The 14,586-nt window shown below is 47.7% G+C and overlaps 1 protein-coding gene across 4 annotated transcripts in view; it reads right to left on the minus strand.

Annotated features, from left to right (window-relative positions):
- Positions 1-100: 100 nt before the first annotated feature.
- The window catches only part of nadk2 (NAD kinase 2, mitochondrial), a 47,645-nt gene continuing 33,159 nt past the window's right edge, over positions 101-14,586 (minus strand). For 3 of the 4 annotated variants that reach the window (XM_072257467.1, XM_072257469.1, XM_072257471.1), the window contains 7 exons: positions 12,526-12,656; positions 9,886-9,973; positions 9,644-9,739; positions 8,972-9,027; positions 2,033-2,086; positions 1,054-1,177; positions 101-603 (listed from right to left, as the gene is read on the minus strand). In XM_072257467.1, the coding sequence (XP_072113568.1) occupies positions 465-603; positions 1,054-1,177; positions 2,033-2,086; positions 8,972-9,027; positions 9,644-9,739; positions 9,886-9,973; positions 12,526-12,656 (688 nt within the window). In that variant the 3' untranslated portion in view covers positions 101-464. The remainder of the gene's footprint in view (positions 604-1,053; positions 1,178-2,032; positions 2,087-8,971; positions 9,028-9,643; positions 9,740-9,885; positions 9,974-12,525; positions 12,657-14,586) is intronic. The other variant, XM_072257468.1, reaches the window with a different exon arrangement.

Here is a 14,586-nt window from a genome sequence, read left to right on the forward strand (position 1 = left end):
TGAGAGCAGTTAAAGAGGGGTGGCTCTGCTCTGGAGCGTAGCAGGTTCAACGGCAGAGCGTTAGGAGAACAGTGCAAAAGTTTACAGCAAACTCACAGAGTATTTAAAAAATAATGCTTTATTTAGTTTCCTTTTTGATGGTAAAGTTGCCAGTATCTATGACTCCAGTCCTTCCCTCTGCTTAGGTCAGTGAATGAGACGTAAAGGCTCAGTCCAAGCTGATGAAATATTTCCTGCCGCGAGAGCCCCCCCCCCAGCCAGAGAGGTCACAAAGTCTGCAAGTCAGCACGGTGTGGTGGCACAGACCTGCGAGAGAGCATCTTGCTTCAGGTCAAACCCACACTACACCAAAAGAATACTGCACCAAACCACCCTGGCACCAGTTCAGTGCCTCCAGGTCAGGCAAGCACCACACAGTCCAGGCTCAGTAGTGTAACAGAGCTATCCCATCCTCTGGCAAGGATTCACTCTTCCAGCAGCACCGTGCACAAAGCGTCCTCCTCCTCCACCGTTAAAGTGGCAACTGCTCCATCGTTGAACTCGAACGATGTCCCTCCGTCTACCACCATACAGGCATCCCAGCACCTGGAGCGGATGGCCATTCTGGAGGAACAGCACAGCAAAGGTTGGGCAGCACTCAGACACCACCCAACACCTACAGGCTCTGCCACCCCAAAACCTCAACCATTTCTCCCCCCCTCCCAAATGCTGCCTGCCTTGCTCCACCCCCTTCACTGGAAAGATGGGTTGTGAACAAAGGAATTGGGGTCCTCACAGTAGCCTGGTTGTTTGGTGGCAGGGGAGGGTGAAATGCACCCAGTACTGTTTATTGTTCAAGTCCATTAACTTGCAATCTCCACTTCAGCTCAAATTAAATTGCATCTACCACTCCTTTGCCCACAGCTCACCGTCCTACAGCTGTGTGCAGGTACCCATGTGCAAGGTAAAATGTTAATAAAGGCTCAGTCCCTTGTAGAAGGGAAAATCTGACAGCAAGACTGCAGGAAGTTGGAAGGCGACGGGGAGAAGCTCAGAGCCCAGAGACATACGCACTTGCTAGTAAAGCCGCGGTGCAGGGTGCTGGTGAACACTCTGTTTACAATGGGCTCCCGAATGCTAAAGAAAAGCCTCCGCTCCTCGGGGGAGAAGATCAGTGAATCGTTGTAGTGGTCGGTGACTACAAAAGAAAAGCAAAGGGTAAGTTCAAACCACACAGTTGTATGTGAGGATATTCTGCCCTGTGTGTCATGCTAGCTATTTCCCACTCAGTTCACAACCCTGGGGATAACAACTGTGCTGGATCCAGACAGAGCCTTTTGCAGCACCAATCCCTCACTGTGGGATGTTGCACGAGGGGAGCGATTCACAACAGGAGGGGTGGTACTGGACCTGGTCGGTCAGAATTGCTCATTGGACCCAGGCCTCGAGATACCTCGCAGGACAGGGTCCCACATAATGTGAGCTATCTCGCTCAGATGCTACCATGCCCTTCTGCAACGTGCCAAGGAGATGATTGTACAGGAAGGTGTTGCATAGGGCAGGACCGTGCAGTAGGATTGTAAGTGAGCTCGCTGACAACCCATTCTGACATATATGGAGTGTGAGGGGTTATAGGAGATGCTCCTCACGTTCTGGTTACAAGCCCCGTTCTCCTGCTATACAGGCACCCAGTAAAAAGGTGGATCGCTTGGAGAATTTAATGGTGGGTTTGCTCTGGGCCTGGCCAAAATGGCCATTCACAGATCCAGGCAGTGGCAAGACAGAGGCTCTGCCAGGGCTGACTGCCCCTCTTCCAAGGATCTGTTCATGCCCAGCTGTCCTTGGAGAGGGAGCATGCGATCACGATGGGTATGGGGGGGCGAGATTCTGTGGTGGTGGTCCCTCTCTTCTTGTCCCCCCAAGACTTGACTGTTTTATAGACAGTAATAATGATGCTTGTATTGTTGTAAAAAGGAGCAGTATCTGGGTGGTGATGGGGAGGGAGGCATACTGGGGGCGAGTGGAGAAGAGACGCAAAACGAATAGCACTCACCTTGCTCCACAGACTCTCGATCCATCTGCAGGGCCACGTGTCCTCTCTTCTGTGCTGAGGGCAGAAGGAGAAGGAGGTCACATTAACACCTAGCCCGCAGGCAACCTGCTCTCCGTCTCTGAGGTATTGCACCATCGATTACCATGCCAAACTAAGCTGCTGGTGTAGGAGATAACACTAACACTGACCAGAGACCAGCTGGTCAGCAGGTGGTGGGTTATTTTCTTGCCGACAAAATGTGCTGAATGACAACTGGATCAGCTGGGACCAAAATTCCTTACACATTATATCGATAACTTCAATGCAGGGACCAAAGATTTGTTTGTGCAGAGACAGGCTCGACAGTATGTGGAGATGAGAGTTATGTGGGCAGGTTCACTAAGGGACAGGGAAGAGTGACGTGGGAAAAATGAATATCGGATTGAGTTCTTGGTATTCTCAGGAGGGAGGGTGAGCAGCCAGGTGTCGTGGTCTATGTAGGGACCGGTGATGTGGATAGGGAGAGAGTTTAGGGAGTTAGGTGCAAAGTTGAAGGACAGGACCTCCAGGGTTGCAATCTCAGGATTGCTACCTGTGCCACATGCTAGTGAGGCTAGAAATAGGAAGATAATGCAGCTAAATACACGGCTAAGGAGATGATGCAGGAGGGAGGGCTTCATGTTTCTGGACAATTGGGTTTTGTTCCAGGGAAGGCAGAACCTGTTCCGACGGAATGGTTTGCACCTGAACTGGAGGGGGACTAACATCCTTGCGGGTAGGTTTGCTAGTGCTGCTCCAGGGGGTTTAAACTAGATTTGCAGGGGGAGGGGAACCAGAGTGTTAGAGCAGATAGTGAGATGGAAGAGGATAAAGGTCATGAGAGGACTGCATGTACAGACAAATCAAAGATTTGTACATGATAGAAATGTTCATAGGTGCATCTATTTCAATGCAAGGAGTATTGTAGGTAAGGCAGATGAGCTTAGGGTGTGGATTGGCACGTGGGATTACGACATTATTGCTACTAGTGAGACTTGGTTGCAGGAGGGGCAGAACTGGCAGCTTAATGTTCAGGGGTTCCGTTGTTTCAGATGTGACAGAGGGGGAGGGGTGGCATTACTAGTCAGGGAAAATATCACAGCTGTGCGTAGACAGGACAGCCTGGAGGGCTTGTCTACAGAGGCCATATGGGTGGAGCTGAGAAACAGGAAAGGTGTGACCACATTAATGGGGTTGTATTATAGACCGCCCAATAGTCAGAGAGGATTGGAGGAGTAAATCTGTAGACAGTAGACCAATGTAAGAAACAAAGTTTTAATAGTAGGGGATTTTAACTTTCCACATATTGACTGGGACTCCCACACTGTGAAAGGGCTAGATGGCTTGGAGCTTGTCAAATGTGTTCAGGAAAGTTTTTTTTAAATCATAATGTAGAGGTACCAACGAGAAAGGATGCAATACTTGATTTCCTGTTAGGGAACCAGACAGGTCAGGTGACAGAAGTATGTGTAGGCGAATATTTTGGGTCCGGTGACCATAATGTCATTAGTTTCAAGTTATTTATGGATAAGCTTCTGCGGAAAACTATTCTGATTGAACCTTAGCTTAGGGTCAATGGCGGTGCGAATCCTGTTCAAGATCATCTGATTGTATAGCTTTGCTAAGATGCAGGTCAAGCTGATAGCTGTCTTTGTGAAGGATCCAGACTTGGGGACTGGGATAATGTTTGAGAGTGACCACTGTTCTCATCTGTCACCTTTCATCAGTGCTGTATTACATATGTCCAGCAAAATGTTGTCCAGGTCGCAGTTTTTCAGGACATCTGGTGGTATCTCATCTGGTCCAGTGCTCCTGCCCTGTCCGGTGAATAGGCCGTCATCGATGTCAACTTGTGTTAGTATCGTGGTTATGTCCACTTCTGTGATCGTTGGAGGGCTTCCCAGCAGGATCTTCAAGTGGGAAAACCAACAGTACTTGCTCTCCGTAGAATCATCGAGGAAGTCAAGAAGAGCAACCTACCAGCTGTGCTTACTTTCATTGATTTTCGCAAAGCTTTTGACTCCATTCACCGAGGTAAAATGCTGAAGATCCTGAAAGCTTACGGAGTGCCAGACCATCTACTGAGAGCAATAGAGTCCAGCTATACCAAAACCATGGCGAAAGTTGTATCACCAGACGGGGAAACAGCAGTGTTCAAGCTCCTAGCTGGTGTGCTGCAAGGAGACACTCTGGCACCCTACATCTTTATAATTGTCCTAGATTACGCACTGCATCAAGCTGCCAAAGATCATGACAAGCAACACACATCAAAGTTGCTGGTGAATGCAGCAGGCCAGGCAGCATCTCTAGGAAGAGGTGCAGTCGATGTTTCAGGCCGAGACCCTTCGTCAGGACTAACTGAAGGAAGAGTGAGTAAGAGATTTGAAAGTGGGAGGGGGAGGGGGAGATCCGTAATGATAGGAGAAGACAGGAGGGGGAGGGATGGAGCCAAGAGCTGGACAGGTGATTGGCAAAAGGGATATGAGAGGATCATGGGACAGGAGGCCCAGGGAGAAGGAAAAGGTGGGGGGGGGGGAGCCCAGAGGATGGGCAAGGGGTATAGTCAGAGGGAGAAAAAGGAGAGAGAGAAAAAGAATGTGTGTATATAAATAAATAACGGATGGGGTACCAGGGGGAGGTGGGGCATTATCAGAAGTTAGAGAAGTTGATGTTCATGCCATCAGGTTGGAGGCTACCCAGACGGAACATAAGGTGTTCCTCCAACCTGAGTGTGGCTTCATCTTTACAGTAGAGGAGGCCGTGGATAGACATGTCAGAATGGGAATGGGACGTGGAATTAAAATGTGTGGTCACTGGGAGATCCTGCTTTCTCTGGCAGACAGAAAGTAGGTGTTCATGAGATCATGACAAGCTTGGTTTTACCATAAAACCAGGACGAACCAAAAGGGTCAGACCAGTTATGCTCACAGATCTCGATTTTGCAGATGACATAGTCCTGCTCTTTGACCAGATGAAGGAAGCACAGCAAAGTGGAAATTGAGTGCAATAAATTTGGACTTCACCTAAACGCTAAAAAGACAGAGTACATGGCGTTTAACTGTGACGAAGGTACTCTTAAGACCGTAAAGTATAATACCACTAAGAAAGTCTTTGACTAAAGGTACCTCGGGTCAAAAATGATGAGTTCGGAGAAGGACATAAGGACACGGAAGGCGCTGGTGTGGAGGGTTATGAATGACATGAAGGAAATCTGGAAGTCAAACCTGACCAGAGGGCTTAAAAAGAGGATCTTCATAGCAGTCAGAGTCCATTCTCACATACGGATGCGAAACGTGGACACTCACCAAGACTATGTGAAAGTCTCTAGATGGTTGCTATACGCGAATGCTCCAGGTGGCTCTTCACGTAAGTTGGCAACAGCACATGACGAACGTCGAGCTCTATGACGACCTACTGATGCTCACCACTAAAATCGAGGTGAGAAGACCGCAACTAGCGGGGCATTGTCTACGCCACCCCGTGCTACCTGCCAGCCTAGTCATCATATGGGAGCCCAAGCACGGGAGGATGAACCCTGGGCGCCCTCCCAAGACTATGGTCAACACGCTCTTAGAAGACAGCAGCGCGGCTGATGTAGATGAACTGAACACACTGATGAGGGAGAGGGAGAAGTGGAGAGTCCATCATCGCGCCCGATGCCGGCCCCCTAGGCCTGAGTCGACTCACTATGCTGAGTATGGATAAGGACAGGTCTGGTCCCCAAGTTGAGATTCTAAATTGGAGAAGGGCAAATTTTGTGGAAATGAGAAAGGCTCTAGGAAGAGTGGATTGGGATAAGTTGTTTTCTGGCAAGGATGTGTTCAGTAAGTGGAAAGCCTTCAAAGGCAAAATTTTGAGAGTGCAGAGTTTGCATGTTCCTGCCAGGATTAAGGGCAAAGTCAACAGACACAGGGAACCTTGGTTTTCAAGGGATATAGGTGATCTGGTTTAGAAAAAGAGAAAGGTGTTTGGCAGGTATAGGCAACAAGGAACAAATGAGGTACTTGGAAGAGTATAGAAAATGTAAGAAAATACTAAAGAAGGAAATCAGGAAGGCAAAAAGAAGACATGAGGTTGCTTTGGCAGATAATGTGTAGGTAAACCCGAAGGGTTTCTACAAGTATATTAAGAGTAAAAGGATAGTAAGGGACAAAATTGGTCCCCTAGAAGATCAGAGTGGTCGTCTATGTGTGGAGCCTCACGAGATGGGGGAGATCTTAAACAATTTTCTTGCATCAGTATTTACTCAGGAAACTGGCATAGCGTATATGGAAGGAAGGGAAACAAACAGTAGTGTCATGGAACATACGGAGATTAAAGAGGAGGAGGAGCTTGCTGCCTTACAGCGAATAAAGGTAGATAAATCCCCTGGGCCAAACATGATATTTCCTCGGACGTTGAGAAAGACTAGTGTAGAAAGTGCAGGGGCCCTGGCAGAAATATTTTAAATGTCCTTAGCCACGGGTGCAGTGCCGGAGGATTGGAAGGTAGCTCATGTTGTTCCATTGTTAAAAAAGGCTCCAAAAGTAAACTAGGTAATTAAAAGCTGGTGAGCCTGACATCAGTAATAGGTAAATTATTGGAAGGTGTTCTGAGAGATCGGATATACAAGTATTTGGACAGCCAAGGGCTGATTAGGGATAGTCAGCATGGCTTTGTGCATGGCAGATCGTGTTTAACGAATCTTGTAGAATTTTTTGAGAAGGTTACCAAGAAAGCAGATGAAGGAAAGGCTGTGGATGTTGTCTACAAGAACAACATGGCCTTTGACAACATAGGAGGTTAGTTCAGAAGGTTCAAACACTAGGTATCCATGGAGAGGTGGTAAACTGGATTTGAAATTGGCTGCATGGGAGAAGACAGACAGTGGTAGTGGATGATTGCTTCTCAGACTGGAGGCCTGTGACTAGTGGTGTGCCTCAGGGATCTGTGTTGGGACCATTGTTGTTTGTTGTCTATATCAATGATCTAGATGATAATGTGGTAAATTGGATCAGCAAGTTTGCTGATGACACTAAAATTGGAGGCATTGTGGACAGCGAGGAAGGCCTTCAAAGCTTACAGAGGGATCTGGACCAACTTGAAAAATGGGCCAGAAAATGGCAAATGGAATTTAATGCAAACGAGTGTAAGGTGTTGCATTTTGGAAGGACAAATCAAGGTAGGACATACACAGTAAATGGTAGGGCACTGAGGAGTACAAAGGAACAAAGAGATCTGGGAGTTCAGATACATAATTCCCTGAAAGTGGCGTCACAGGTAGACAAGGTTGTAAAGAAGGCTTTTGGCATCCTGGCATTCATAAATCAAAGTATTGAGTATAGGAGTTGGGATGTTATCGGGAGGTTGTATAAGACATTGGTGAGGCCAAATTTGGAGTACTGTGTGCAGATCTGGGCACCTAACTATAGGAAGGATATCAGTAAGATTGAAAGAATGCAGAGAAGATTTACTAGGATGTTGCCGGGTCTTCAGTAGTTGAGTTACAGGGAAAGATTGAACAGGTTAGGACTTTATTCCTTGGAGCGGAGAAGAATGAGGGGAGATTTGATAGAGGTTTACAAAATTATGAGGGTTATAGACAGAGTAAATGTGAATAGGCTCTTTTCACTTAGATTAGGACAGATAAATACGAGAGGACATGGCTTTAGGGTGAAAGGGGAAAGGTTTAGGGGGAACTTCTTCACTCAGAGAGTGGTGGGAGTGTGGAACGAGCTGCCATCTGACGTAAATGCGGGCTCACTCTTAAGTTTTAAGAATAAATTGGATAGATACATGGGTGGCAGAGGTCTGGAGGGTTATGGACTGGGTTCAGGTCAACGGGACTAGCAGAATAAAGTTTTGGCACAGACTAGAAGGGCCGAATGGCCTGTTTTCTGTGCTGTAGTGTTCTATGAAAAAGCTGTGATCTGGAGTCTGAATGGGGTGAGAGGGTAGAGGGGTGGAATGGAGATGGGTATAGGTATAGGAGATTGTCGGTGTGGATTTCTAAGTATAGTAGTGAACACTTTGTACTCAGGGTGCAGGGTGTGTTTGTATGACCACAGCCTGTCCACCTGGGCCACACTTCTGCTCCCCTGGTCAGTTCAAGTCTGTTGAGGGCCGAACCGCACCAGTGAGGGCCAAATCTGGGCAAACCCAGCCAGACAGCCAGGTCCTCTTCACTGTCAAATCAATGTAGTGTAATGGCACCATCTCAGAGTCATAAAGCACAGAAACAGGCCATTCAGCCCATCTCATCCATACTAATTACCCATCTGAGTAAGTCCCATTTGCCCAAGTTTGACGGAAATCTTTTGCTTCAAGGACTTGCCCAAACCTCTTAAATTATAATTAAACGTACCTCAACCACTTCCCCTGGCAGCTCATTCCATACTTTCCCCATCCTCAATGTGGAAAAAATTGTCCCTCAGGTCCCCTTTGAATCTTTCTCCTCCCATCTTAAACCCATTTACCTGTACTCCTCTGTTCTACATTTCCCAGGGCTGTTCTGGTTCACCTTACCAAATTAGAACACCTTGCAACTGTCCAAGTTAAATTCTATCTTCCAGTCAGCTCGGTTCTCCTCAGTCTGAGCTGGAACTAACCAGGACTGGTAACTAGCCACAGGGTCCTTGCCTATTCTTCCCACTATTGAGGACATTGTTACAAAGAGATGCCTCCAGAAGACAGTATCCATCATCAAGAACTTTCTCCAGTCAGGACATGTCCCCTTCTCATTTCTACCTCCAGGGAAAATGTGCAGGAGCCTGAAGACACACACTTAATGTTTTTGGAACAGCACCATTAGATTTCTGAGCAATCCACCATTATTCCTTTTTGTTTTTTTTTGTAATTTTATATTTTTGCTGCTGCAAAGCTACAGATTTTAGGCCATGTCAGTGACAATAAATCTGATTCTGAGCTGTGCGTCATACTCACCAATCAGTAAAAGATCTTCCACCTCCTGACTGGCCAACTTGTTAATGTTGTAAGACCTGACAGAGAGAGAGTGGGAGCAAGTCACAAAATGCAACTCATACTTTGCCTTCATTTCAACCACCAACCTGACCCTGATGCAAGACAGTTCCATATCCCTCTAAACCTTTCTAATCCATGTACCCGAACAGTTCATTCCACTTCCACGTCACCCTTTATTTAGCTTGTACCCTCAGTTTCTTATTAAATATCTTCCCAAATCTGGAACTAATGCAATGAGCATTCACCCTGTCTGTCCCCTCTAAACACCTCTATATTATACCCCTCAATCTCCTATGCTTTTAACTTCGTCCCTCAAGTCCTACCAACATCCTTACAAATCCTAGTTGCTTGAAAGTGGAGTCACAGGCAGACAAGGTGAAGTCAGTAAGGGTGTCAGAGGTTACAGGGGGAAGGCAGGAGAGTGGCAGTGAGAGGGATAAGAAAGCAGCCATGATTGCCACAGTTGCTACTCCACCTGTCTGTGACCGAACAGGGCCACAGTATAACCCAGTATGGGGGAGGGGCATGGGTCCCATAGACCTGGTGACTGACAGCCTCAACCCTCAGTGACAGGGAGCTGATCAGGAAATTCTTTCTGCAGTTCAAATACATTCCCAGGCCCCACCACCATACCAGGCCCTGGATCCAGTCCCGGTGCAGACATTGAGACCAGAATTCTTGTGCTTCTCCCAGGGTCCATTGTCAATGGAGATCTCATAGTACGATGGCCTGGGGGGGGGGAAAGAGGACAGCACTGTTGATATACTGTGTTGGAAGGAGGAAGGGACAGGGGAGGCGAGGGCTGAGTGCAGACTGGAGTAGATCCAGCGAGATGGCTGGGGGGTTGGAGCTGCAGAGGGTGTTCGGTAACTCACCGGGATGACAGCGATTCTCCCACAAACACCTCATTGAGGGCCCTGACCGGCAGCAGCTCGGGCTGATCACTCACCCGACTGCCCACACCTGTGGGGACCAGACCAGATTCAGTAACACAGCAAAATCTGCAGAGAACACACACAAAAAAATGCTGCTGAACGCAGCAGGCCAGGCAGCATCTCTAGGAAGACGTACAGTCGACATTTCAGGCCAAGACCCTTCGTCAGGACTAACTGAAGGAAGAGTTAGTAAGAGATTTGAAAGTTGGAGGGGGAGATCCAAAATGATAGGAGAAGACAAGAGGGGGAGGGATGGAGCCAAGAGCTGGACAGGTGATTGGCAAAGGGGATATGAGAGGATCATGGGACAGGAGGCCCAGGGAGAAAGACAGGGGGAGGGAGGAAGCTCAGAGGTTGGGCAAGGGGTATAGTGAGAGGGACAGAAGGAGAAAAAGGAGACAGCGAGAGAAAAAAATAATAAATAAATAACAGATGGGGTACGAAGGGGAGGTGGGGCATTAACGGAAGTTGGAGAAGTCAATGTTCATACCATCAGGTTCGAGGCTACCTGATGTCTCGCCAATACATACAAGGCCGCATCGGGAGCACCGGATGCAGTATATCACCCCAGCTGACTCACAGGTGAAGTGTCGCCTCACCTGGAAGGACTGTCTGGGGCCCTGAATAGTGGTAAGGGAGGAAGTGTAAGGGCATGTGTAGCACTTGTTCCGCTTACAAGGATAAGTGCCAGGTGGGAGATCGGTGAGGAGGGATGGGGGGGGGGGGACGAATGGACAAGGGAGTTGCGCAGGAAGCGATCCCTGCGGAAAGCAGAGAGCGGGGGGGAAGCCACACTCAGGTTGGAGGAGCAACACCTCATATACTGTCCTAAATGATAGCAGACAGGAGGGGGAGGGATGGAGCCAAGAGCTGGACAGGTAATTAGCAAAAGGGATACGAGAGGATCATGGGACAGGAGGTCCGGGGAGAAGGAAAAGGGGGAGGGGGGAAAACCCAGAGGATGGGCAAGGAGTATAGTCAGAAGGACAAAAGGGAGAGAGAGAAAGAATGTGTATATATAAATAAGTAACAGATGGGGTACCAGGGGGAGGTGGGGCATTAGCGGAAGTTAGAGAAGTCGATGTTCATGCCATCAGGTTGGAGGATACCCAGACGGAATATAAGGTGTTGTTCCTCCAACCTGAGTGTGGCTTCATCTTTACAGTAGAGGAGGCCGTGGATAGACATGTCAGAATGGGAATGGGATGTGGAATTAAAATGTGTGGCCACTGGGAGATCCTGCTTTCTCTGGCAGACAGGGCGTAGGTGTTCAGCAAAGCGGTCTCCCAGTCTGCGTTGGGTCTCGCCAATATATAAAAGGCCACATGGGAGCACCGGACACAGTATATCACCCCAGCCAACTCACAGGTGAAGTGTCACCTCACCTGGAAGGACTGTCTGGATGGTAAGGGAGGAAGTGTAAGGGCATGATAAGTGCCGGGAGGGAGATCAGTGGGGAGGGATGGGGGGGACGAATGGACAAGGGAGTCGCATAGGGAGTGATCCCTGCAGACCCGGAGGCTGGTGGGGTGGCAGGTGAGCACAAGGGGAACCCTATTCCTAGTGGGATGGCAGGAGGATGGGGTGAAAGCAGATGTGCATGAAATGGGGGAGATGCGTTTGAGAGCAGAGTTGGTGGCGGTGGAAGGGAAGCCCCTTTCTTTAAAAGGAGGAGGACATCTCCTTCGTTCTGGAATAAAAAGCCTCATCCTGAGAGCAGATGTGGCGGAGATGGAGGATGGCATTTTTGCAAGAGACAGGGTGAGAAGAGGAATAGTCCGGATAGCTGTGAGAGTCAGTAGGCTTATAATAGACATCAGTAGATAAGCTGCCTCCAGAGATAGAGACAGAAAGATCAAGAAAGGGGAGGGAGGTGTCGGAAATGGACCAGGTAAACTTGAGGGCAGGGTGAAAGTTGAAGGCAAAGTTAATGAAATCAACGAGCTCAGCATGCATGCAGGAAGCAGCGCCAATGCAGTTGTCAATGTAGTGAAGGAGAAGTGGGAGACGGATACCAGTATGGGGTTGGAATCTGGAGATGCTGGAAATCCAAAACAACACACACAGAATGCTGGAGGAACTCAGCAGGTCAAGCAGCATCTACGGAAAAGAGTACAGTCGACATTTTGGGCTGAGGACTTTCATCAGGACTGGAAAGGAAGGGGTGAAGTCAATGGTGAAAGGAATACGGGGCTGGGGAAGGGGGATCCTGTAGGAGAGGACAGAAGACCATGGAAGAAAGGGAAGGGGGAGGAACACCAGAGGGAGGTGATGGGCAGCTAAGGAGATGAGGGGAGAGGGAGACACAAGAATAGGGAATGGTGGGGGAGGGGGGAAATTACCAGTTTGAGAAATCGATGTTCATGCCATCAGGTCGGAGATTACCCAGATGGAATATAAGGTGTTGTTCCTCCAACCTGAGGGTGGCCTCATCAGAATCTATACATTACCGATGCTGCAAACTTCAGGCCTTGTACATTACCCGGTATCACTGTTTCAGACCCCACACGTTACCCAGTGTTGCCATACGACAGACTCCATGCGTTACCGGTAGCAGTATGTGTCAGACCTATACACTACCATTGTTTGTGGCCTTGCGATGGGCCGTGGTGTGCTGCTCCAGGCTCAGCTGCTGCTCATGCAGGTCCACGGGGGTGGCATTGAACCCCACCCCTTCCAGGCAAATCCTGATCCTCTGCCTCCACTGCCACCTGCAGGGAGAGGAAACTGGCAGTGAGTGGGGCTCTGCTGTATCTCTTTCCCCACTCCCGTATGGGGTCAGCAGCAATGAAGCAGAATACGAATCCGCCTCCAACAGCTTCCCGGATCACTGAGCACTCTCCCCAGGCAGGTGACATGTAAACATGAACGGAACCCATACCCTCGCATAAAGGGTTTGTGCTACTTTGGTAGCAATGAGATGTTTCCTCTTTATTACCATCAGCGAGGAGGTACAGGAGCATGAAGATGGTCAAGGTTTTAGTCATAGTCATACTTTATTGATCCTGAGGGAAAATGGCTATAGGAATAACTTCTTCCTCTTTGCCATCAGATTTCTGAATGTACAATGAACCCATCAACACTGTATCAGTATTCCTTTGCTTTTGCACTATTATAGTAATATATCTGCCACAAAACAACAAATTTCGCATCATTCAAGTCAGTGATAAACCAGATTCTGATTCTCCAGTGGCAGGGTGGGGTGGAAGCATACCACAGTACCATGTCAGCAAGAGGAAGGGTTGAAAAGACAAGGGATTCTGATGGGAAGGACAGGCCCATGTTAATGAACACAATGACACTGATGGGCTAAAGTGTGTTTATTTCAACACAAGGAGTATGACAGGTAAGACAATGAATTTAGAGTCTGGATCAGTACAGGTGTGATGACATCCTGAATTATCCCTTATGGACTGTGCTTTTAAAAAGAGAGAGAGTGCATGCAGCTCTACAGCACCAACAACTTGTTATTGAGAGAGAGAGAGAGGCAAAGACTGCTCACAGTTTGTTTGGAATTTCTGCAAGGACACTGCCAGCTTCTGAGTTCCTACAGAGACAGAAGGGAGGATCTACTTGATGGTCAGCTGGTGTTCAGCACAACAGTATTTAAACCAGCGTAATTGCTCGTTTCACAGGACACGCAGATGCACTAAGGTGTGAAGTTACCACTATCCTGTTCAGGTGCCCACGAGTGTGGGACTGAGGATCGATTGTGAGGTATCGATCTGTGATTATTAGTGCGTGAAAGAGTGACCCTGTGGAGTCCACCAGTGTGTCTAACCTTTGCCCGAGTTGGTAGACTATCACTTGAAGATGGTGCTCTTAAGTTGGTCAAGTTTGGCTAACTTGGAAGTTTCAGAGGACAACGGGAAGAATCGACAGCATTGGCTTACTCAGACAACCACCACACCTCTCTCTTTCTATCACTACTCAATTGAATACCACGAACTGAACTGATTCCCTTTATCCATCATTGTAAGGCTGTATCAATTTATCCCTAGGCTTGAAGAAGCTTGGTTTTTATATTTCCACACACACACACACACACACATATACATATACATATATACATACATATATATACACATACATATATACACACACACACACATATACATATACATATATACATACATATATATACACACACACACACACATATATATATATACACACATACATACATATATATATATATACATACATACACATATATATAAAAAAAAATCATTGCTAACCTGTTTGATTTATCTGCATTTACATTACTGTATTGCATAGTTACTAATAAATACCATTAGTTAACAGCAATACCAGACTCCAAGGTGTTTTCCATTTCTGCTGGTTCTTTAACCCATCACGGGGTACGTGACACAGGGAACTGATGAAGTGACCATTACAGAGACTTGGTTGAGAGGACAAGAACAGCAGATGCAATAGAGAGGGATGCGAGAGCTGTGGGTTTTACATCACTCAGACAGGACACCCTGGATGGTTCATCCGCTGAGGCAGTATGGGCAGAGCTTGGGAATAAGGGATTGGGTACAATCCCTCCAGTGGGGTTTGACTATAGACCTCCCAAAAGCCACTTGGAGTTAGAGGGACACATCATACACGTATAAAAGTAGCAAGGTTGTCAAGTGT

This window comes from Mobula birostris, chromosome 5 (assembly GCF_030028105.1).
Source record: "Mobula birostris isolate sMobBir1 chromosome 5, sMobBir1.hap1, whole genome shotgun sequence".
Lineage (NCBI taxonomy): Eukaryota > Metazoa > Chordata > Chondrichthyes > Myliobatiformes > Myliobatidae > Mobula > Mobula birostris.